At 34.4% G+C, this 25,128-nt stretch overlaps 1 protein-coding gene across 1 annotated transcript; it reads left to right on the top strand.

The window, feature by feature from the left end:
• Nucleotides 1-504: 504 nt before the first annotated feature.
• Nucleotides 505-24,342, top strand: LOC147069665 (alpha-tocopherol transfer protein-like). Its single transcript, XM_085950464.1, has 8 exons — nt 505-523; nt 5,460-5,617; nt 9,210-9,369; nt 10,432-10,490; nt 12,124-12,320; nt 14,270-14,380; nt 17,044-17,146; nt 20,581-24,342. The coding sequence occupies exons 2-8, from the start codon at nt 5,479-5,481 to the stop codon at nt 20,730-20,732; spliced, it is 921 nt and encodes a 306-aa protein (XP_085806590.1). The 5' UTR covers nt 505-523; nt 5,460-5,478; the 3' UTR covers nt 20,733-24,342.
• The last annotated feature ends 786 nt before the right edge of the window (nt 24,343-25,128 follow it).

Genomic DNA, 25,128 nt, shown 5'->3' with positions numbered 1-25,128 from the left:
GTAGCAGACGACAAAAAGATAAGATCGCCTTGATGGTGGCTAACCTCCGCTAGGGGATGGCACAATAAGAAGAAGAAACCTTTTATAGTAATTAATACACTTTGTTTCCAACCAGTGAGCTGATTTTTTTAAATTTACGTTACTAAGTTTAGGTAGGTATTTCTATATATATATGTACCTAATGATTCTCCTCGATTTTCGGGTAACTGCCGCCCCCAAGTGACTCTCAATCTGCCTACCCCCACGGGATGTCACTGATACTGTGTATGTAGTTTAATTTGATTAAAATATAGCGTACACACATGATTACCATTTTAACCTTCAGTATACTAATGAATGTGACCATTTTTTTGTAAACTTCAATCAATAAACAAGGTATAAAAAGTACCTATTCCAAAATACATAGGAAGGCGATCTATTTTTTTTTTCATAATAATAAAAAATAAAATATATATCTCTACAATTAGTTTCTGAATTCATTTTTGCTTTTGACTCTGGACTTGATACATCTTGATATCCTAATGTATGGATTAATAAATGGTATCACTTGTTTTCTAAATTATTTTGTAAATTATACTAAATCACTTCGGTAGTAATGGTCGTTGATAAAATTTGATTGTGTCTGGTTTAGTGCCGTTATACCTAATGGTCAAGTGAAAATTTATGTTTTTTTTTTAAATATTAACTCCGCTTGAATTTTAAATGTTGTGAAAAAAGTAAATATTGGACGGAATGTGATTCGACGTGAAAAACGATTTTGAATGTCACTCGATTCAAAACGATTTTTCTAATTCGTGTGTTTATTTTTGTGGTATTGTGAGTGGGATTCGAACACACATCTTTCAGATTCCAGGTAAGTGCTCTCCACTAATAAATCTACCGATCAGAATATCTTTATTGTGAATAGTTTCCAATAGCTATAGTCATGGTCATGGCCCCCATATCCTGAAGTGGGCCTCCAGGCCACGATTTTTGGCGGGCCCCCAACCTATCGCTATTGTTAAGGGCAGTGTAATGTGTTTCCCAAATGATATACCATGGAACTCCAGGGTTATGTGTAAAATAAAGGGTATTCCGTATATTTTTAGCGACTTTTGGTATTTTTAAATAAACCCGCTTGAATTGTCGGCATTTAGATTCTTCATATTTTGAAGGACTGATCGTGACCCCCTTTTGTGATAGCCAACTTACATGTGACCCTACGCCATGTTGGATAAATTTTTATTAGTCAGGAAACACAAGTTATTATAAAATAAAATTCTACTTGCCAAACAGCCCCACAGGCGACATTTTCTTATTAGATCAAATTTGTGGTGTGTGTTTATCTCGTTTGACCTACCACGCCGGGCCCCTCCTAAACCTGGGCCCCCAGGCTACAGCCCTGTCAGCCCCCCCCCCCCCCCCCCTTGTCGGGGTCATGGTCATGGATCTTCACATCATAAAGCGGGCTCCCATATATATCACGGTTAATGACAGTGTGATGCTTTACAAATCTTACTAACGTTTCACAAGTGGTGTCCCGTGGAACCCCAGGATTCCAAGAATGGTTTGGACTGTTTATAACAACCTACCTCCACCTTTTGCCACTGATATACCGTGTCTCCATACTAAAGCTCTGTCAAGCTCCCCTTGTGGGTCATGATTATAATGTTTCAAACTTGGTTTTAAGAAACGTGTTTAATACAATTTAATATCAAAACTGAAATTTGTGTGACGTATGATGCTTGACACTACAAAGCGGTGTTTGTAGTTCAATGAACAGGTCACTTACTTCTCATCCGGGGACTCCAGATTTGATTCCCGATAAAGTCATAATAAATCTGTATATTTTTCTCAAATCTTAGAGTTTCTGTGATTGCTTCACTGCTATTACTACTACACCAGTGTCATTAGTCCTCATGGTCTATTATAGTATTAAAAGATAAATAATTATAAGACAAAAAGAGCTTTTTATATACTTACAACGTTTTTAAATTTTCTGTTGAATCATATAAACTTGACTTGACTTGACTAGCTTAAACGATCAAAAAAAATTGTACTTGATATAAATAATAATGAAATGTCATATTGATTTCCATAGTAACGCACGTATATATTAATATTAATAATTAAGTTACTAGAACCCACTTAGCAACCAATAATAGTTTTACTTTTACGGATTTTTTCCAAAATAACTTTTCATACTAAACAGAATTAATTGAAAATGAAATCAATTCTACTTAAATATGGCTAAAAGTATTAAAAAAATGCATTGGCATCGTGTTCTGATATATTCTAAAAGTTTCAAATGTCTAGCTAGTCGGAAAGTTAGTTGAAAATCGATTGAAAGATTTGTACCGGACAAATAAGAATACGAGCAAAGAAAAACGCCGTAAAATACCTTTATTCGGTTATAATACAATCTTCGAACGTTCTACTTTCGCACAATTCACTATTTCGTACATTTATAAAAAATTAAATTTTCGTTGATAATGCAAAAACTGTACGCTTCAATGCAGTCGCTCCTCTTTCCTCAGCTCCCCGTTGCCTTCTCAAATACATAAAAGGGTGGTATTCAATTTTACTATCTCTTGACAAGTTTATAAAGAAAACACTTGATTGCTAATAAACCTCTTTAACTCTATAAATATATATTTTAAAGTAAACTTTTTGATATTTTTTTTACATCCTTCTAATTTCGATAATTCAATATTCGAACACATTTTCATGAACCAATTATGTGCAAAAGTCGAAGGCCGCCTGTACCATAGTTTGAACTCGTATATAAAAAGGATTTCAAGTTAATATATTTAAATTTTCTAGCTCACGGAATATTAGAAAAAAATAAACTGTATGTTTGACAAAAACAGGTATGCTATGAAAAAAAAATAAGACCTTTGTATCTAGTTTAGTTTAAATATATCAGTGACGTGCGGTGGTTTTCACTTATACGGAGACTTTGAACAAAATATTTTTTGAAATCGTACTATTTGCTGTATGCGTGATGAGACTGCTCGCAGAACCGAACTGGCGTGGAGTGCATTTGGACGTCTGAAGAGTATATTCAAAAGTGACTTCCCATTGTGCCTTAAGCGTACAGTATTCAACCAGTGTATGCTATCAACGCTAACGTATGATATATATTTAGACAAAGTTTAATTAACTTTCAAAAACAAACCAATACCATCTATAAATTGTAGTCTTAGTTCAATAAAAACAAATACGTACGACTGACAAAGTTTAACGCGCACTATTTATGTCAGATCCTAACACAGTCAGTGCTCAAAGAACGCCTGGCGTGTGGCCATCAGATACATATACATTCACTGCTGACCAGTTAATTACCACATTTAATTAGCATGCTAATTGCTATACGCCAAGCGTATCATGAGCACTGATTGAGACCAGCATACTTCCACCCTTCGCCACTGCAAAACATGCATGTACCTTTGGACATTGATTGCACCTGTAGACACGCTAATTAAAAACAGGTGGCAATAAAACAAAGAATTAATATAAAATCATACTGCATTATAAACTATTATACGTACACTTAAAAAAGTATTTAAAATACTTATTAATATATTATCATAGGTACATATTATCTGAGTCCGAGTATAATACCTACCTATACATGTGTCGTGATCAAAGATGCAATTTGTTCAGTCGCGTCTCTAAATGCTTTTTACTTGTGTTTTTCGTGTATTTATTGATTAATATTGCTACGTGAACTGTCAATGTGTAATAATATGTACGTATCCAATTAGGCTAATTCTGTTTTATAAGAAATAATTAAGTTTTTTGTCATGAATGAACATGTTACTTTATTAATGATACTCGCCACACCGACACTATCAGATCAATACGAAATAACATCCAGGTATCTTTGTTATAATATTTATATCGTATGACATCAATTGGCCAAATTCCGCGTGACTAAAACCAACTGCAATATTCTCGGGTGTAAATGATTTCAGTGAAGCTTTACCAATAAACACAATCACTGCTGACCTTTTAATTAGCTTTTAATTACCACATTTAAATAACACGTTAATAAGGCTGCCATATCATAAAAATGGTAACCGGACAAAATAGAACAGCCAGGGGAAATTTCCATTTTGTGGAATCTATTTAGGTTAGGTTAGGTTAGGTCAGGTCATTATTTCATTGTACATTCATAGTCACCCAATCATTTTGAACATTATATTGATTAACTGCCGTATTAATACACTTATGAACCGCATTCAACGCAGTAAGCGGTTTATCGGCCAAATAAAAAAACTATAAAAAATGCATACGTCACGAAGATGCGTACAGGAATGCGCACCAAACTTAAAATGGCTGCGATCTGCGCGAGCTGTCAAAACTGTCTAAAATTAGTTCATCACAACAAGCGTTTAGTAGGAGACTTGAAACGTGCCGTTGTGCTATAATCGGATTCATGATGATGCTAAATGATGCTAAATGCTTGTAAAAATGTAAACAGATCGTGGATCGATGGAGATGTATGTAATATTGTCAATGAGTCCGCGAAGCTGTATTGCCATATTATGGAAATATTTACTGGGTATACTTTATGATTTTGTGCATTAAGAAGTATAAAATAAATATGATTTTATAACAAATAAATTATTTAAAGTTCATGATAATTATTAAATTTATATGGTAACGTTTGCACATTTTTACACCTATTCACAATTTCAAAATTTTAAATTAATTATCGGGAAATTTAAATTTAAAAGTTGGTAACATTAGCCACGGCATAACGCGTATTACGTCAGCGACATGACGTCACTATTTGACAGATTCAAATTAGGTTTATGCATGCAAATTTGCAGTAAATAGCTTGAATGCAGTTTGCTGTTACATGCATACGCCAGTAAGATGAGATATCCTAAGCTTGCCGGCAACACCGAGATTTGAGGCTTTCTAGCGATTAGGAATGCAGAAATTATGTATATAATTTGATTTATTATGGCGTATTGAAAACCTGTGCTATTAAAAATCTATCAACATAATAGAGATAGGACAATTTCAATATTAAATTTATATTTTTCCTGAACGGTCATAGTTATATTTATCGTTGTTTTGTTTTGTCACTGTTCTGTTTTGTAATGTTTTGTTTTGTCATGAAACCATCATAAATATATAATATGATTTATCAGCACTAGGACAACTGGGCACCACACTAACGAATGAATAATGAAATAAAAATATACGTTCGTTACGATTTTATACAGAAAGTAGACGAGGAAGCTTCATGAGTTTCTATCTACTACTTAGTAGATTTAATTCATTTTTCTCCATATTGCTTTTAATTATTCAGATTGAAAATTATTATGCCCGATGTTTCATATAAAAATAAAAGAACTCTCTTCTTGTTTTAAGTATAAACCAAGCAAACGGTGAGCCTTTTGGAAATATAATTCTCGAACTGTCTTCCTTCACTCGACATGACCTAAATCATTCTTCTTTTATAGTTTCTTCATTAATCGCAAGATGACTCTTGAAAAACCCGCTGGCGAGGTGCTGGTGAAATTGCAAACGATGTTCAACGAAAATGTTGAGACAAGAGACCGCGATCTTCAGTATATTAAGGATTGGCTTAAGAAGCAGCCTCATCTTCCTGATACATGGGGTAAATACTTTCTAATACAAACTTTACGTTACATACCTTATAGATGTTTATAATACCTGACGTCTTCGATCCTTCAGTCCCTACTAACTAATGAAAGATGATGCAGATGTTTGGCTTTTTTTTTGTATATTTTAGAATACAAAATAATTTATTTTCCCAACTCTTCCAGGCGTTGTTAAGAGGTGTTATTATTATAATCAGTGTTCGTCAGACTTACAGGATATCTTGACATATTAAGTAGGGGTTGGAACCATGGGCCCCACATCTTAGAGTGGCCCCCAGGGCATGATCTTTGGTGGTCCCCCCTACCCATCCCTAGGATTAAAGGCAGTGGGACGATCTACATAAACATGTTTTTAAATAGTGTTTTAGGTAAAATTAAGGGGATTCGGTGTATTTAAGCGATTATTTTGTATTGTTGAATAAATCCACTTGAATTATGGAGTTGTCGATTATCGACATACAACAATAAAAAATTGCATTACACAACTGAACATTTAAAAAATTAAATATTTTTTAATAAGTAAACTAGCGCCGCAGGCGACTTTTTTCCGACTAGGGCAACTTTGTGATGCGTGTTTATCTCACTTACTAGGTCAATCCATTACGCCGGGCACCCCAAAGCCGGGACCCCCAGGCTAGAGCCCTGTCAGCCCCCCCCCCTTGTGGGGGCCATGGTCGGAACTGTAGCCAGTAATGGCGACGTAGAAACAGCTGATCTGTATTTAACACACGCAAAACAACTGTACGAATTCGCCACGGAATTTAGGGGACTGTATCATCTTTCTATGAGGGGAGCAGCACAATACTATGAGTAAGACACTGATTTGTGTCATATGTTAATAGACAAAATATTCTTTCAGTTTTCCATCATAATACCAGAGCAGGACATAGAACCGGAACCGAATCCAGGAACCCGGGAACTCTGAGAACTTCTTAATTATTTTTGGAACCGAAACCTCTTAAAAGAGACGGAATTCCATTGTCAGTTTTACTCAAAATTCACTTTATTCCAAATAAATACATTTTATTTTTGTGATTTTACCGAGGCTTTAACTGCGACCGCTGTCATATCGCCTCTTATCTTCTAGGAGGGGATCCGTCGATCAGGTCCTCACTTCTATTCTGTTAAATATCTTTACAATTTTGCCTAGCTCTCCCGTCTTACCCACCGACAGGACACCCTTCAATTCGTCGACATACTCATAGATATCTGCAATTCGCAGCTGTACTCTGTGAAGTTCATATTTAGGGCATTGTAGTGCTATATGTACAATGTCCTCTAAAACATGACATTCATCGCAGAGCTGTCTAGTCTAGTAGCTTGTCTTGTTTTATGTAGTCGCATCGCATAATATTGATTCATAAACTACATCGATGACACCAACGATTTTACATATTTACATATATGTAAAATAAGATAAATATCTCAAAGACAAAAGTGATGAATAACTGTTTTTCGGACCCTGCGATTATCTGTATTTATGGCACTCAACTCGAGCAAGTCAGCACCTACGTCTATCTCGGACAGCAGGTGTCCATAGACGGAAGTATGCACGATGAAATTGCTCGAAGAAGAAAGCTGGGATGGAGTGCTTTCGGACGTCTGAATAGTATCTTCAAGAGTGACCTACCATTACGTCTTAAGCGTAGGGTGTTCAACCAATGTGTGCTACCCGTGCTCACGTATGGCTGCGAGACGTGGACCCTCAACACGAAAGATATCCAAAGGCTAAGAGTCACACAGCGAGGCATGGAGAGGTGCATGTTGGGCATAACGCGAAAGGACCGTAAGAGAAACGAATGGGTTAGGAAGCAGACAAGAGTACGCGATGTAATAGACGTTGCCAAACAGCTGAAATGGAGATGGGCGGGGCATATTGCTCGCCGAAAGGACGGCCGCTGGACAAATGCCGTCACCCAATGGTACCCAAGGGGTACGAAACGGCCACAGGGTCACCCTAAAAGCCGCTGGATTGACGAACTGGTAAAGTTCGGCGGAAATACGTGGCAGCGAACGACACAGGACCGAGAGAGTTGGAGAAAGCTTGGGGAGGCCTTCATCCAGCAGTGGATTGACCCCGGCTGATGATGATGATGACATATTCTTCAGAGCATGCTCGCCTTTCATTCTCTTGAATCTCGTAGGTCACTTTAGCTCTTAAAGCATTTTCCCTGCGCTCACGTGGTATAGTTTCCAATCCCGATATTCGGGAAAATTTGAAAAATTTGAATTTTTACGCACCTGTCAATAATTACATGCGTGGTCGCAGCCGTGACCTATTTTGGGTGAAAGCTGTTTTCTTATATTAGGCCCACCAGGCACCAATAGCGGGGGCTGTGCGGCTGGTCAATGCATTTCTTAGATATGTAGACATTTTTAGCGATGCATTATGTATTTTGTTTTAAAAATAAATTCTATTTTATTGTTTAATTCGTATTTTTTTTTATTTTATTTCTTTTCTATAAAATTATTTTTTACTTTGTTTTTTCCGTACCAAGTTGATTTACCTGTCCTTTTTATTCTAAATGTCATACTGTGGACGTCTTGAATTAATTTCAATTAATTTCAATTCAATTTTTTTTATATATTGTGGACATTAAAAATTATAAGTTAATATAAGAATATAATAAAAAAGGGATAAAAATGAAAATATAAAAAAGAGAACATATTATTATAAACATACAAAAGCAGTGAAAATACAATTATACATAATATAAAAGTTCAAAGAAGTACACCGAGTTTGTTAAGGAGACCCTATTTTAAGAATTTATAAAATAGCGTTCACCTAAACTCACCTCACGCAAGTGTAATATATCAACGCTCGGAGCAATTTGGTTGAACATAGTTATCGCCCTCCCAATTGTCATTACCAGTGGCAGGTTGGTTCTGCACCTTGGGAAAATAACAACTGATGCTCCCTATTTCTAAGATAGTTATCAAGGACACACAGGTCAACACTGAGTGCCGGACGAAATCCCGAAGGCCGAAATCCCGAAGGCTGAAATCCCGAATGCTAAAATTCCTAATGGCCGAAATCCCGAAGGCCGAAATCCCGAATGCCGAAATCCCGAATGCTGAAATCCCGAATGGCCGAAATCCCGAATGGTCGGAATCCAGAAAGCCGAAATCCCGAAAAATAAAAAAAATACAAACAGCAATAATTGCGCAATCTCAACACTTATCTTGAATTGCGCAATTTTTGCAAGAGAGACAAAACCCTATTTGTTTTACAATTTGTCTCTTGTAAAAATTGCGCAAGTACCAAGATTGCGCAATTATTACTGTTTGAATTTTTTTATTTTTCGGGATTTCGGCCTTCGGGATTTCGACCCAAACCCTTCAACACTACCCAGAATGGTAGAGTTCTCATTTATACCTCATATAAGTCGAAAAAAATACGTAGCTAAATAAAGATCTCTTCTAAATTGTAGACTACAGTGTGTAAGCATACCTAAGAGAAAGTCAGTTGGATAAAGCCACGAATAGTATCCATACAACCTCAAGTACCTAAATTGTGTCATTAAAAAGTATTCAATGTGTCTTTTGTAAATAAATAAATATTTCTATCTGAATATTTTTTTTTGACAGATGACATCATGCTGATGAACTTTCTACGTGGTGCCAGCTTTTCCTTGGAGAAATGCAAGATGAAACTAGATGCCCACTTCACCATTAGGAATGCTGCTCCAGCTGTATACAATGACAGAGATATGAACAGTCCCGAACTTCAAGATATATTCAGTGTTGTGTAATGATTCATTAATTGAAAATACCTATATTCTAAATCACATTCGAAAAAAATCGGTGCGTGTACTTATTGTACGCGCGTTAAAAGTTATACTTCTTTGGCGTAACAAAACAAAAACATAACTTGTGATAACCTAGTTTCTTCGACTAGCTCTTAATTATCTTGTTAAATTACACACTCAAGAGAAAGGACCGCTTATTGGAGCTCCGTTGGTTAATTTATATACACTTTAACTTATATAATTATATAATTATTATTTCTCGTTGTTTTTACTTTTAAAGTAACAACTGTCGCTCTGACGTTTAATCGTTTGTTTACGCAAGGAATTGTAAATGGACGACAATAATAAATTTGTTTCCTAGGCAACGGAACAATTCTACTATCAAACTTGCGTTTGTATACAGCTGGCTGATTCGCAGCTAACTTCATACTGTCGCACACTTTCGTAACGGTGTGCGCGCGCAGCTCTCAATTTCACTTTTTACCAAACGCCCCAAAAGAAGTATAACTTCAAAAAATGAATTATAATGCCCCGTCTTTTTTATCCGTCATTACTGAAATCTACATTTCATGATCATAATCTCTGATTGAAAGCAAATGTCAACTAGCAACAAGCAAAAGGTGGTCTTGAAATGGTTCAAACCAGTCACACAATAATTAAATTATACCAAAATATTTAAAAGATACGTTATTTAATACAAGTGCCTCAAAATCATTCGGTGTCTAGAGCCTCCATGTCTCTAAGCCTGCCACAGTATTGTCCTAGTCAAGTCGCCTGAATGGATCTTCGAGAGTAGTAGTGAATAAATTGGGTGAGATCATGTCGCCATGTCGGACATCCTTGGTGATATAAAACCTGCAAGACGGTTTATCAATCTCTGGTTTAAAGTAGTCTCTCTCTAGTAAAAATATTTCACCTATGATTTGGCGGTTAACTCCTGGTTACTTTGTTGAAAAAGATTAAATTATATTTAATTGGTTATCTCAAAACTAATGTGTGTATTGTGTAATATAAAATTCGAATGATATGTATTTTTTAAAAATAACTTTGTTTCATTTCAGCCAGGCCTCGCCTCTACCTAAGCTTACGAAAGAAGGGTACAGGGTGTGGATTTTAAGAGGTAATATTATTATTATGTGTATGTATTTAATAGAAAATATTCACACTGCCACTTACTTGTGTCTCATAACTATATTTTACATTTTATAATGTCACCCTTAAATTCATAGTATTGCCTGTCGTCAAAATTCTATAATGTTCATTATATTTTTTGTTGTAAAAGGTTTGAGACTTTTACGGATTTTTTTGCTATCTAAATATATTAAATTTAAGGGTTTTCAACGCGTGTTCTTTTTCATTACTTTTTGTTAGTGTTATGTATATGAATGCGAACGCTGCTCTAAGTGTGTAGAAAAGGAGTCAGTATAGCTGAAATCAAAATGTTTACTCAGAGAGAGTAACAGGGTAGTGACTTTTCCCTTCACCATAGCGAACGTTAAGTTCCCTTCAATGTTGAGAGTGTCCCAGGAGCAGCTTTCCAAGACCTGGCTTGCAATAGAATGTGCGTTATTTATATTGTGATATAATATATTACGGTTAATCTATGAGAAAAATTCTTCTCGCTCGCAGTAAAATGCTGCAAACTTTTTGAAAGCTGAGAAATTTTCCCTTGTAGATACTAAGTCGCAATGTCCAACCTGTCCAACTAAAAGTTGAACCGACTTCAGAAGATCTTCTCTTTCAACTGACATACTATGGGAACACTCCCAAAGAATGTGAAGGGCATGCTGCAATTCGCCAATTAATTGAGCAAGTCGAATTTACTATTAGTCCAAGCTGATAGAGCTTGGAGGCAATACCGTGCCCGGTTAAGAAGTGAGAACTCCAATGGTCTGGCTATTTCCATGCGTCACTTTATATTTGGTAAAAAAAAATCATTTGTCTTCTCTTTTGAGTTTGTCACACCCCTAAATTGTGTAAAATGACACTCGCTAAGCCAAAATGAATGACGAAGTGCGACATTTTGGAATTATACCTGCGCTGCACGTCGGGTGAAAATAGTTGTATGTGCCTCCAGATGTTTTTTTTAAACTAAAAAGTCGCATTCGACCAATCTGCGTAGCTCCATTTTTTGAATAATGATGACGTCATATCGACATATTCGACACGTTGCGGGTGAGACGAGTTTTGATGTGAGAGCCGGCTTATGTTGTTCGCAACTCGGCGTCATACCCGAAATGCGTACAACTCTTCGTAATGGTAATATAAGTTAAATTATGTCACTCCATATATGCGAGGCGTATTCCCAATCTGCTCCTAAAGGCTCGACGACATTGAGCTACTTCACAAGCTACAAGATGGCGAATATACAATCTGATAGTAAACTCGCCCAGTGTCATCATCGAACTAGCTAACAAGCAGACTGTAAACAATCTACCGAGAAAACTTGAAATCGCCGGCGTGTGGGCTGATCTGTGTCTGCGCAGTAGAGCGATAGTGGCGAACCTGCCGGTAAAAAAACGAACTATTCAATACGTCATGTCAAATAGTACCAAAAATGACGATTTCAACTCGCTAGCTTGTTGGCTTCTGAGCGAGTAGAACGTTTTGTGTGTCATCATCGCTATCGCACTAGCTGACTCGCCCGCTTTTAAACTCGCCGACTAGCAGCTTGTAAAGTAGCTCAGTGTCATGGACGCTTTAGAGTAAACATTTTCTGATTTGGTTAACAAGAATGGTGTATTTTGTTATAGAGTTAATCAAAGGTGGTACGTCTCCACACATCCGCGATGGTATGAAAATTTATTTCATGCTCAAAGACATTCATTTGGCTGAAGAATCGTGCGGAATAGCTGGTGATTTATTTATCGTCGACACACAAGTTAATCTCAATAGCTACATAAAGCAATTTACTCCCACTATATTAAAGACGTTTTTGATGTCCATATTGGTAAGAATTTTAATAACTTATCTGCTATTATAGATCCCAGTAGCGAAATGCGGAAGTAGGCTGGTAAGATCCGCCATAGCGTCGCTCTAGATTGGTTTGTCGAATAGACATATTGGGACGAAAAACAAATTTTATTATCATATATTTAAATACATAGAGATATTTAAATTGTTGTTTTTACAGCATATGAATGCTGTATTCATTACAAAGCAATCAAAAGAAAATGATGGTTCTGGTCCATTTATATAGGTACATTTTGCATTAAAATGTCGATTTTGACAAAAATGGATATTTGACAAACCAATCCTATAGCGACGATAAATAGTGCACATTAAACTTTTTTGGTCATACATCTCGTATTTACTAATGAAAAACAAAATTAGTATTATGGAAATTTAAAATTTTGGTTTTAATAATATTACATAGAAATAAAATAAAATATAGGTGATATTATAAATGTTATAAATTAATTTTTAAATAAGTTAATCGCATTTACCTTGCCTGCTTTAAACGCATTTTTGTTATAATAAGCCAATTCTCACATGTGTATTGGCCAAAAAACTGAATAAAAATGTATCAAAGTTGACAAAGAACATAATTAAATTCGATATAATTGCATAATATGCTGCTGCAGTGCTATTGAATTAAGTTGAAGCAGCTTGTTTACCTTGCCCACTCTACATGCAATTTTTTTAGGTAAGCAATAATTCTTAAGATCTATTCAAACTCTGATGAAAATTGAATGAAAACTTGTCGTAAATAGAAAGAGAAAATACATTTAAAAAAAACATTCATTTTCAAACACCCAAGTTGTTTTGACAGGTTTTAAAATTCGAATCCTACTTAGTCAATAAACAAAATTGTGTTTTAAAAATGACACTTTCTGACATTAGAGAATAAATCGTCATAAATAGACATAGTTTGTACTCAAGTGACAGAAACTGTTATATTATATTCATTTTTTTTTTCAATATATTATCTACTTTAAAATGAGTGGTTAGTATGTATGCAAATGACAGTATTTATTAGTACATTATATACTAATAATCTACTCTTCCGATAATGAAGTCAAAACAAAAATTAAACACTTCCGTCATACACTCGTGATTTATACATATTAAGCACGAAATATATTGAGATGCATGTCGCGTACTATCACGTGACGGCACAGTAAGCTACCGCTACGGGAAACAGGTGTGTAATATCGTTTTTTGGCGTTTAAAATGTTATCAGACTGATGCTCCCATCCTGCAGCACATTTTGAACCGTTAAGTTTAAACGAACATTGTCATTAAAGTTAGCAAAATCTGCCAAAATCACACAGAACAACAATGAGGTCACCTCGAGTTGTACTGCACTGCATCGACACCTGCATGACTCAATGTACGTTTTATCATTTTCTACATGCATACACATTTTCGAATCGTGTCAAAATTGCGAATTTTTCGTTTTTACCGGTTGGCACTATGCATTTTCTATAAGAATGTTTTCTATTATCTATGGTCTGCGTGTTGGGTTCCGTTCAAAATATTATTGAATTTACAGACACTCGTTACTACGTTACTCTGTCATTGAATTTACAGAGATCATGTTCGTTCAAAATATTCTGCAAAATGACGAAACCATATACTAAATTTGTCGCCGTGACAGCATGACAGTACGTGACATGCATCTCAATATAATCACAACTTTATTCGGTACAAGTCGGTTATGGGGATGCCAGCGGCAAACACATTTTGAAAATAGTCGATATACTGGATTATTTGTTAGGTTGGGTTTGATTAGGTTAGGTCAAGTTAGGATAGGTTAGGTTTTCATTATTAAATTCATTAACTTTTCCCAAAATCGGCTATGTCAATTAGCACGGTTCCTGCCTGGTTTCCCCATAACAGACTTGTACCCTTTATTCTCATCTAAGGTTTTAGTTTAATCTTGTATTTTACTTTCAGGAAACGTATCCTTTTAAATTCAAAGGTGCCCATTTAGTTAATGCCCCACCCATTCTTGATACAATAGTCTCCCTCTTCAAACGTATCTTGAAGGAAAAAATTGGCAGACGGGTAAGACAATATTAATATTATTACTACTTTAGCCAAGACGCAATACACTCTCTTTTAAAATAGTCGATAAAAATATAACAGTTGTCTTGTTTATTGATAAAGCTGCTGTTTATTTCCAACGCTATACCTACCAGAGGCACCTAGCGAAATAATATAAAAAAAATACGAAGCTTGCAATCCGAGAGATTTTTTTTAAATTAAAATATTAAAAAGAGAAATATTTTTATATTAAGTGAAAGATGGACGTTATACAATGTGAATTCGTTTATTAACTTTTAGGCATACATTATTTTATAGTCATGTTTATTTTAAAAAACATATTTTTTTATGAAAAATAAAAATGTGTACTTATCACTTAAGTTGTAATTACATAACTGACATTGTAAGTTTATCGTTCAAAATTTCTGTTTAATGTTTTCAGATACATATTATTTATTAATTAATACAGTTGAAATTGTAAATTATAAAAAAATGTCTCAAATTGCAAGATTCGTATTTTTCCGCTAGGTGCCTCTGGTTGGTAGAAGCTTCACCCTTAAATTACTTTTTATTTATATATTAAGGTGAATTATTAATACTCCACTTATCAAATCACTTAGCGGAAAAATACGAAGCTTGCAATTTGAGACATTTTTTTGATAATTTATATTTTATTAGATAAACACAGTACAATATAAAAAAAAATTATAAAATGTGAATTCGTCAAGGCGAATCCTGTACCTACTAGAGACACCTAGCGGAAAAACAGGAAGCTTGCAATTTGAGATATTTTTTGATAATTTACAATTTAAACTGTATTAAAGATCTGAAAACATTAAAAAGAAACATTTTTTATTTTAAGTCAAAGATAAACTTACAATTTAAAAAAATGAACATGTGATTTGTTGTTAAACATTGTTATATTGCAAATAAACATTGTTAAAATGATCCCATCTTATTATTACATATAGTTTTATGGTCATAATATTTATTATTAAAATTTAGTTTATTAAGTTTTTTATAATGTCGTGAAAGGATTTTTGACTAATTCCGAGGCTTTGACTGCGACTAGCTGTCATATTATCGCGCCTTCTCTTCTAGAAGGGGATCCACCGATGTATTTTATTTTATTGTTCATGGTGGAACTGTATTGTATTATTGATTAATTTAATAAAATAGGATTTTTTTTAGTACTTATTCCACTTTTAATAAATAAATATGGACTGGCTTCGTCTGCCTCAGAGGGACATTTTCAACTGAATAATATTTTATAAAACAGGTATTTACCAAAACAAATTCAAAAGACGACGCAAATAATTTACCAATACATTGCATTATCCGTCCAATAATACTTTGTCAATAACAATTATTAATTAATGTAAAAAATAAAATTAGATATTAATATGTCATACTACATCATTAACTAAACAAAATACTCTAAAATTATTAACATAAAACGAAATATGAAGCAATAAGCACTTACAATAACATTTCAGTATATCACCAAACAAATATTTATGATTAGACACAATAAAATTCGATTAACAAATTATGAAAAAAATTGTAAATTTTAAAGCAGTAGGCAGTAACATACTTACCTAAAATTATAAATTTTTGATGTCCTATCTTAATAGGATGTATTGTATTAACAAATTTTGTTTTTACGAGAAATTGATGTCAGCCACTTGCTCAACCTACTAGGTCCATAGGTCGGTGGCGCACCCAAGGGGGGGGGGGGGGGCAAGGGGCCCTGGCACTCCCCAAAAATGAAAATTATCAGAATGATTTTAAACATTGAAATTGAAAGCCAATAAACTATTCCTCTGGGCTTAGACAAATAAAAACACGGCAAAAAAATGATTTGTAATAATTCTCCAGCACCCTTTTTAGGAAAATATCTTAGATTTTAACACAAAAATTTCGAAACACTAATGTCAGGTTTTTTTAGAAACCCAATCCCTAATGGAACTGTCAAAAAATTCTCGGTGTCCACCCGAATTCCGGAGTGGTGTAGGTCATGGCTGGGTAGGGCTGACAGGGCTCTAGTCTGGGGGCCCGGCGTGTCGGGTTGACCAGATAAGTGAGATAAGCACACATCATAAATTAGCTTTAATAGTAAAAAAAATCTTCAATTACTTATATAATTGTCCAATATATTTTTTTGATTATTATGTGTCAATACTCGACAGCTCCATTATTAATGTAGATGTATTAAAAACCCTTAATTTGAACTAAAACACAATTTGAAAAACGTTAATGTATTGTTTCACACTGCCTTTAATCTTAGCGGTAGATAGAGGGCCCCCCAAATATCCTAGCCTGATGTGGGGACCATGGTGTAGGTACACCGAGTGCAATAGACAAAAGACCGATAAACGAGAAATTAGGCTGTGAAGAAGAAAAAGAGCCTAAAGAACTAATTTACATTCTCCTCCTTGCCCCCCCCCCCATATTAAATCCTGGGTGCGCCACTGCCATAGGTACTCTGACTCATGCACAAATTATTGAAAAACAATAGTGTACTTGCCAGAACCTGGAACCCACGACATCATAGGCCGACGCTTAAGCCGCGCGGCCATTGTGGGTGAAATTATGATTTATTCCTTAGTATATTCGTATTTTTTCGCTAGGTGCCTATATAGGCAGAGGATTCACCTTAATAATGATTAACTTTTTATGTTTAGGTCTATGTTCATAAAGATATTGAATCAATATACCAGTTTGTGCCGAAGGAAATATTGCCAGCCGAATACGGCGGAGATGCGGGACCTGTCATGGATATCCACAGTAAGAATAAATAATATTGCTTCTTCATGAACCGTTGGAAATACCTGTAATTTCAGTGGTCACCACTCACCACCCTCAGTCACCCATTACTTAATTTACTTTTTCTTATTGGGCCATCCCATAGTGGCCACCATCAAGGCGATCTTAGATTTGTCGTCTGCTACCTGGAATAGTTCAGTGAAGCTGCACTCGTACCAATCACGAAGGTTCTTAAGCCACGAAATAGGACGCCGTCCTCTGCTACGCTTACCATTGATCTTTCCTTGAATGACAAATTGGGGAATGCTGTACTTGTATCTTCTCATAATGTGGCTGAGGTAGTGTAGTTTATTGGTTTTGATACTACGCAGAACTTCTCGGTTCTTCCCCATTCGATTGAGAACTTCAACATTTTGTCACCCGGTCAGTCCAAGGAATTTTGAGGATGCGTCTATACAGTCACATCTCGAAAGCTTCAAGTCTCCGTGACATCTCTTGGTTTAGCGTCCATACTTATATACCATAGAAAAGAATTGAGAGAACATAACAACGTTCCATACGCAGTCTCAGACCTAGGCTAAGGTCTCGATTGCTAAGGAGGCGTCTCATTTTGAGAAAAGCACTCCTTGCGATCTCAATTCTAGTTTTATTTCCTGAGACTGGTCCCATTTCTCATTGACCCATGTACCTAAATATTTATAAGATTAATTTAAAAAAATAACTAATACTATCTGCATCAGTGGCGAAGAGTGGAGGTAGGCTGTTAGGATTCGACATAAATAGTGCATACTAAACTATGTCTGTCATACTTATTTGTTTTTGTTTTACTAATATTACAATTTGCAGATGGTGCTGGTTAGTTTTTTTTAAATCAATTAAATCCTGCCTAAGCCAAACCATAATAGTTTAGGTGTACAATGGGCGATCCGGCAAAAATAATGCATATTTTTTCAGTGACACAAGACGTAGGTATGTTTTCGTTGAATTAAGAATGCATATTGCAGATGGTGTTGGTAAGTTTTTTTTTAAATTCATTAGGCCATGCCTACCCAAACCGTAATAGATAGAAATATTCTTCTCTCCAAAAAATATTTAAAATTATGTATTGTTTAACGGTATAAGTTTGAATATTTTATAGATCAACGAATATTTTTTGACTATACTAACGTTTAATTGAATTTTAAAAACCAATAAACACTATCTACACATTAGATTTTCAATGAAAACAAACATATTTGACTGACAACGTTTAGTGTGCACTATTTATATCGGATCTTAACAGCCTACCTCCGTCCTTCGCCAGTGCTACGCTGCATATTGTAATCTTAGTTCAATGAAAAAAAATATGTATGTCTGACAAAGTTTAGTGTGGACTATTTATGTCGGATCTTAACAGCCTACCTCCAGCCTTCGCCAGTGCCACCTTATGGAGAATTTTGTAAGCTATTAAATGGCATACTTGGAAAATAACGACTATGGAAAGGAAAAAGGGCCTAATCCACACAAATCAAATTTTACAGGAGGCACAAAAACGTTTTTGTCATGGTTTCAAGTCAAAGTTAAAATACAAAATAGACATCAACTTGAAGTGCGTGATAATTAATAATTCGGTTTTTATATCCTTAATCTGATATTCATTATTGAGTAAAAAAAAAAAAACAGAAATGATAGTTAAGTCGATTTCCCGTATCACTTCCTTCTTCTTTTTTAATTACCAGTTAAATTTAGATAATAAATCAGCATTTGCAGCTTACATCCTTTGGATACAACATGTATTTAAAATGAAATAAAACCTATTTTGTAAAAACTGAGGGTTAAGCTCTTTTTCCTTTCTAAAGTTGATAATAATTAAAATCATAGCCCCAAACACTGACCTCAAAAAGAAAACATTGAAATTCAAAAGAAAGATCATTATCACAAACATTTATTTTGACAAAAAATATTTATATATTTTTTTCTTTCCATAACGATATATTTAACTAGAGTGAATTATTGTGATTGTAATTAATTTTAAATTGACATGGAAGATAACTTTTAAGTCAAGGTTAATAAATAATATAACAAGGAAGTTAATAGTCAGTTTTTTCACATCGAAACTGAATTAATGTGACAATGATCTTTCTTTCCGCTTAGGTACCCTTCAGTTGTCAATTGGTCCTGGTTGACAGTTCAACAGATTTCAGGAAAGTAAATATGCTTATTATGGTGCTAAGACTGCTCGACGAACCTAATCATCCTGGCCATGACATCTTGACGAAGAAGAAGAACTGATATGCTATTTATTTAAATACCACGTGTATATCTTCACTCATTTTATTCATCTGTACGGCGGTCAGATGTTCGTTATTGAGTTATCCAGATGTCCAGTCATTGGCACTGAAATGTTTCAAGCCCGCTGTCTGGTGTCGTATCCGGAAACTTGTACGTATGCAGTTCGCCGTGTCACACGTCTTCACCGTGAAATGTTGTATCGGAAATATATGGCCGTATATTAAAGACCATGAAAAAACATGGACCCTAAGTAAAAGAGAGATCCGGAAACTTAGAGTAGCACAACGTGGTATGGAGAGGTGTATGCTGGGCATAACGCGAAAGGATAAAAAGAGGAATGAGTGGATAAGGAAGCAGACAAGGGTTTGCGATGTGATAGAGTTCATCAAAAGCCTCAAATGGAGATTGGGCTGGACACTTAGTTCAAAGAAAAGACAATCGCTGGACAAATTTAGTTATCCAGTGGTATCCAAGAGGTACAAAACGTCCACAAGGTAGACCTAGAGGCCGCTGGATCGATAAAATGATTGATGATGAATGAAGTTCTGCGGAAGTACGTGGCAACGCAACGCACAGGACCGACAGAAGTGGAAGCAGCTTGAAGAGGCCTTCATCCAGCAGTGGATAGATTCAGACTGATGATGATGATGATGATGATATTAAAGACCGTCCAACCTCTTTGGGTAGTATAGTACCTACTGACTAATGTCTAAATATAGCACGGCTCTTGTCAGTTTACACTTTACAGGAAGCCAGCAGCAAACAATTTTTGAAAATAACTGATATACTGGACTATTTGTTAGGTTAGATTTTCATTCTTGAATTCATGGATTTTGCCAAAATAAGCTATGAAAATTGAATTAATGTTCACATTGAATCTAATAAAATTGGAGACCGTATAGTATACGGTCATCTCTTTCCGATAAGAAATCTCACGGCGAACTGTGACACGGTGAAATGTTTTACGTACAATTTACATGTAACCGTCTGGAGTATCCCAGAAATAACCTTCCAAAGTTTTGGTTAGCGTGCACTAAATTGTTCGTGATTTTTCTTCTGATGTAATCTAATACGGTCAAGCTTTGATGAATTCGCTCGTGTGATACATATCACCTACACATCCTGCAATTTACCACATACGCAATCTTGATAACATAATTAATAATTATTATACTTAATTACAGACGCTTGGAAAGAAAAGCTGATCAGTTATACAGGCTGGTTTAAAGAACAGGAAAGCCTGAAGGCCGATGAATCTCGCAGACCAGGAAAGCCGAAGACCCACGCAGATCTTTTTGGAATTGAAGGCAGTTTTCGACAGTTATCTATCGATTGAACAGAACTAATAGACGACAACCGATATAGGCAACCAATATGAGTACCTACACCAAAATAGATCAAAGTACACACCTGGGAACAGTAGCGAAGGGTGGAAGTAGGCTGTTAAGAGCCGCCTTAAAAAGTGCACATTAAACTTTGTTAGTCATATGTATTATTGTTTTACTAACTAAGACTACAATTTAAAGGCGGTATTGGTTAGTTTTTAAAATTCAATTAAACCCTTCCTAAGCCAAATCACAATAGTGTTGGTATATTTTGGGCGATACGACAAATGTTATGCACACGTCTTTTTATGCATACTTATTTGTTTTCGTTGAATTAAGAATACTAATTATACATATTGTTGGTTCATTTTTTTAAATTCATTAAGCCCTGCCTAAACCAAACTTTAATAGATAAAAATGTGTTTCTATCTATAATCTATTCACAGTTATGTATGATTTAATTACAAAATTTTAGATATTTTATAGAAAGACTAGTATTTTTTGACTATTATCGATTATGGCTTGATTTTTGCAGGGTGTAATTGAATTTAAAAAACTAACCAACACCATCTGCAATTTGTAGTCTTAGTTCAATGAAAATAAATACGTATGATTGACAAAGTTTAGTGAGCACTATTTATGGCGGATCTTAACAGGCTACCTCAACCGTTCCCACTGCCTGGGATTCATACGAATTAGGGGGGAAATGTGGTACTCGAGCACGCATCCATCACATTTCGGCCAATGTGGTTTACGAATTTAACCACCTGAACCCTACCTAATTTCGGCAAAATTAAGTAATAGTCATTCGGTACAAGGAATAGTTACTGACATTTATTTATCCCTAAAACCTCAATTACACTGAGCTTCTTTACGAGCTGTTTATTGGCGAATTTACAATCTGCCTGTAAAGTAGCCCAGTGTAATCATCGAATAAGCTAATAAGCAGGTTGTAAACACTCTACCGAGAAAAGTTGAAAGCCGGTCAACTTTAAACGCTATACGCCGGCGTGTGGGCCTACTGCGACTGCGCAGTAGAGCGCAGTACCAACCTCCCGGTAAAAAAACGAACTACGTTCCGTCAAAATAGTCGCTGGCTTGTGGCTTCTCAACGAATGGAAAGTTTTGTGTGTAATCATCAAATCGCAGTAGCTGAATCGCCCGCTTTTAAATTCGCCAATAAACAGCTCGTAAAGAAGCTCAATGTAATTGAGGCTTAACTGAGGTTTGGATATATGTATATTATATAAATTGTGTTTCCGAATTATTTACGTTCAATAAATAATGTTATATTATTAAATCTTGTTCATTACTCTTTAAATAAATAAAATAGTTTATTGAATTATGTAGGTTAAGTTACATTAAGTAAAGTTTAGTTTTCATTATTTTTTTATCTTGATGCAATTATCATCCAACTGTTTTCATTGATCACATTAGAAAGAATGAGCTGGAGTTGCCAATGTGCATTACAGACTGAAACACTTTCGTTCTACATAATTATCGCAAAAATAACTATTAGTCATAATATACTGAAGCGTTTTACATGTTTTGCTAATATTGGCGAATGGATTTTGTGGTTAGAAACCAGGTAAGTACTAATAATAGGTACCTACTTACATTAATTCCTAGAAGAATCCATGCTTCTGAACTGTATCAAAATTATATATGTTCACTAAAAAATCTTACATTAAAATTTTGTTAATTATTCGTTGAAAAAAGAAAAAAGTTAATTAAATCATGTAAAATTAAATTATAATTACTTAGTTAACTTAATATTCCACTGTATTTATTATCTAATTTCAGTATGCTACGTATTTTAAAAATATATTGATCAATTATTTATTACCTAATTACTGTACTTTATTTTATTATTCGCAATATTCGGCCATGTAAATAAAAATACATTTTAATTGAATTGAACTAATTCCTACGATGGCGACGCGGCTTAAGCGTCGGCTTATAGCGTCGTGGGTCCAAGGTTCGTATCCTGGGACTGGAAAGTACACATATTTTTTTTCAATTTGTGTGTGAGTCAGAGTATGGACCTAATAGGTTGAGCAAGTAGCTAACATCCATTTCTCGTAAAAACAAAAACTGTTAATACAAACCTCTACTTTGTGGAGGCCCATATGATCCTATTAGGATCGAAAATGGTCGAAAGATAAGAAAGAACTAATTCCAATCCCCTTCCTATAATTAATGCATACACCTGTCACATACTACCATTTAGGCCAGAAATGGCGAACCTTTGACAAACAGGCCATTTTTGCGTAATACGCAGGTGAATTTCGAGTTTTTTGTCTGACATTTTTTACAAGCACTAATTATTTTTTCTAAAATCTCTTGAATCTAAAAAATTAACTTTAAAATATTGCAACACTGGTTTGTCATATCAGTGTTCGAGGAGATTTCTCAATAATTTAAATAAAAAATTAATTTTATTGCATAATGTAATTTTATAAGAGCAGATGTCATTAACCGATACGAATTCAATGAAAAATACAGCAAACTATTTTGATCGTCTTTGGATAAACAATATATATATATATATCTACGGATAACAATAATTATTTTCGTCGATCTTTCAAAACGAAACTAAAATATAACTCTAGTAATAGTTTAACTAATATATGTGTGGGTTTCTTTTCTAAACTACTTTAATTTATTATAATCGACGTATACATAAATTTACTTCAGATAAGCAACAACACAAACTCAATTATAGACCCCTTCAAAACAACCTGTCACGCATCACATTCTATATTAATCGAGCGTATCACGAGACCTGTTTTTATGCCTGGAAATGTCTCAGCAGCAGATACCCAAGACTAAGTTTGCCACGCACTCAAATGTGACTTTCTAATGAAAACTGTCCATTGGAAACAGGAGCATGCTGATCTATCAACAATAAATTATTCCAATTAATAACTAAGTTAGTAAAGCTAAAATAATACGGACATACAAAAGTATATGAACGTCCGCAATAAGACGTTGCAATTTTTTTAAACGCAACAAAATTGGCCTTTATGGACTAGATCTGACTTGGTCAGCTGCATGGTCATCTCTTTCCTTTCGGAGTACCTGTGAGATAAACAACAAATAAATATTTTAATAAATTATTAAAAAAACTTATATTAAACCCTTTGAATGCTAAACAACAATATATCATTTTTCATAACGACAGCGAGAAATGCTAACAACGATAGTTGTTAGACGCCGTAATACTTGAAATAGTAAATTTTTTCGGGAACTTCCTATCGCCTCAGTATCAAACCGGTTTTTATGTTCTATTACTTCTCACTTTACGATATTAACTTCTTTTTCGACACTTCTTTAGTTACATGATACTAATGCATTGGACATTTTAATTATTAGTATGTAGGTAGATAGACAAATCCGTCCATATTAGTGAATCCAATCCCGAGCCAAAATCTTGATCCCGGGATTTCGGGATTATGATTTGACGATCCCGGAATTGGCATTTTTTCAATAATTAATATAAAATTTCTATATATACAAATAACGTTGATAAAATCGGTCAAAAATAAATTTAGTATAATTTATACCATTTAAGACATTTATTGTTAATATTGTATACGTTCAATCTTGGAAATACATAGGTTTAATGGAGTAAATAATATTGTAATATGTATAAATAATAATGTGAAAGTAAAACAATTTTATTTATTTATGAAAAAATAACAAATATAACTTCAATTAAAATAAAAATAAATGACAAATTCATTAAAAAAATGATAAAATCACTTAAAAGTGCGAAGCATTGTTTTTTCCAATCTTTATCGTTTTTATTAATTTATGTGAAAAAATAAAATGAATTGGCAACACATGGGTAATAAATCAAACTTCATTCAAACTCAGTTTATTTCTAATGTATTTGTATGTTATTAAAAGTATTTTTTCTGTTATATTTTCGTTTTTATTTTATTTTCCATAAAAATTGATAAAAAAAATCAATCCCGAAAGTTTCGGGATTATGTTTACCAATCCCGGAATTCATGGGTATCGAAAATAGTTCGGGATTCCAGGATTGGAATCCCTAGTCCATATATTACATTGTCAATACAACAAAGAAAATTAATTATGCACGCGGAATGGACCATTCGTGTTATTAGTGAATAAAACAATCAAAACAATAAAGCAATAACGAAATGAAGAGAAAATAATTTGATGTTATCGGCAATTATTTATCAGGTCAATAAACACAACAATCGGAATTATTATACTCATAGGAATTTATTATGAACTTCTTTTTTATTCGCTGATAAAGCCATTAGAATTACAAATTTAATTATTAATTTAAGTCGAGAAAAGAAAAAATGCATAGCAGTAAAAAGGTTACCTGAGGATACTATTTGCAAATACGGCTCATCCCCAAAAACACAATTT

Source organism: Rhyacophila brunnea, unplaced genomic scaffold, assembly GCF_057557595.1.
Source record: "Rhyacophila brunnea isolate RB1 unplaced genomic scaffold, BYU_Rbru_1.0 scaffold_23, whole genome shotgun sequence".
NCBI lineage: Eukaryota > Metazoa > Arthropoda > Insecta > Trichoptera > Rhyacophilidae > Rhyacophila > Rhyacophila brunnea.
Note: the sequence above shows the minus strand (reverse complement) of the source record. Positions and strands in the feature narration are given on the sequence as shown.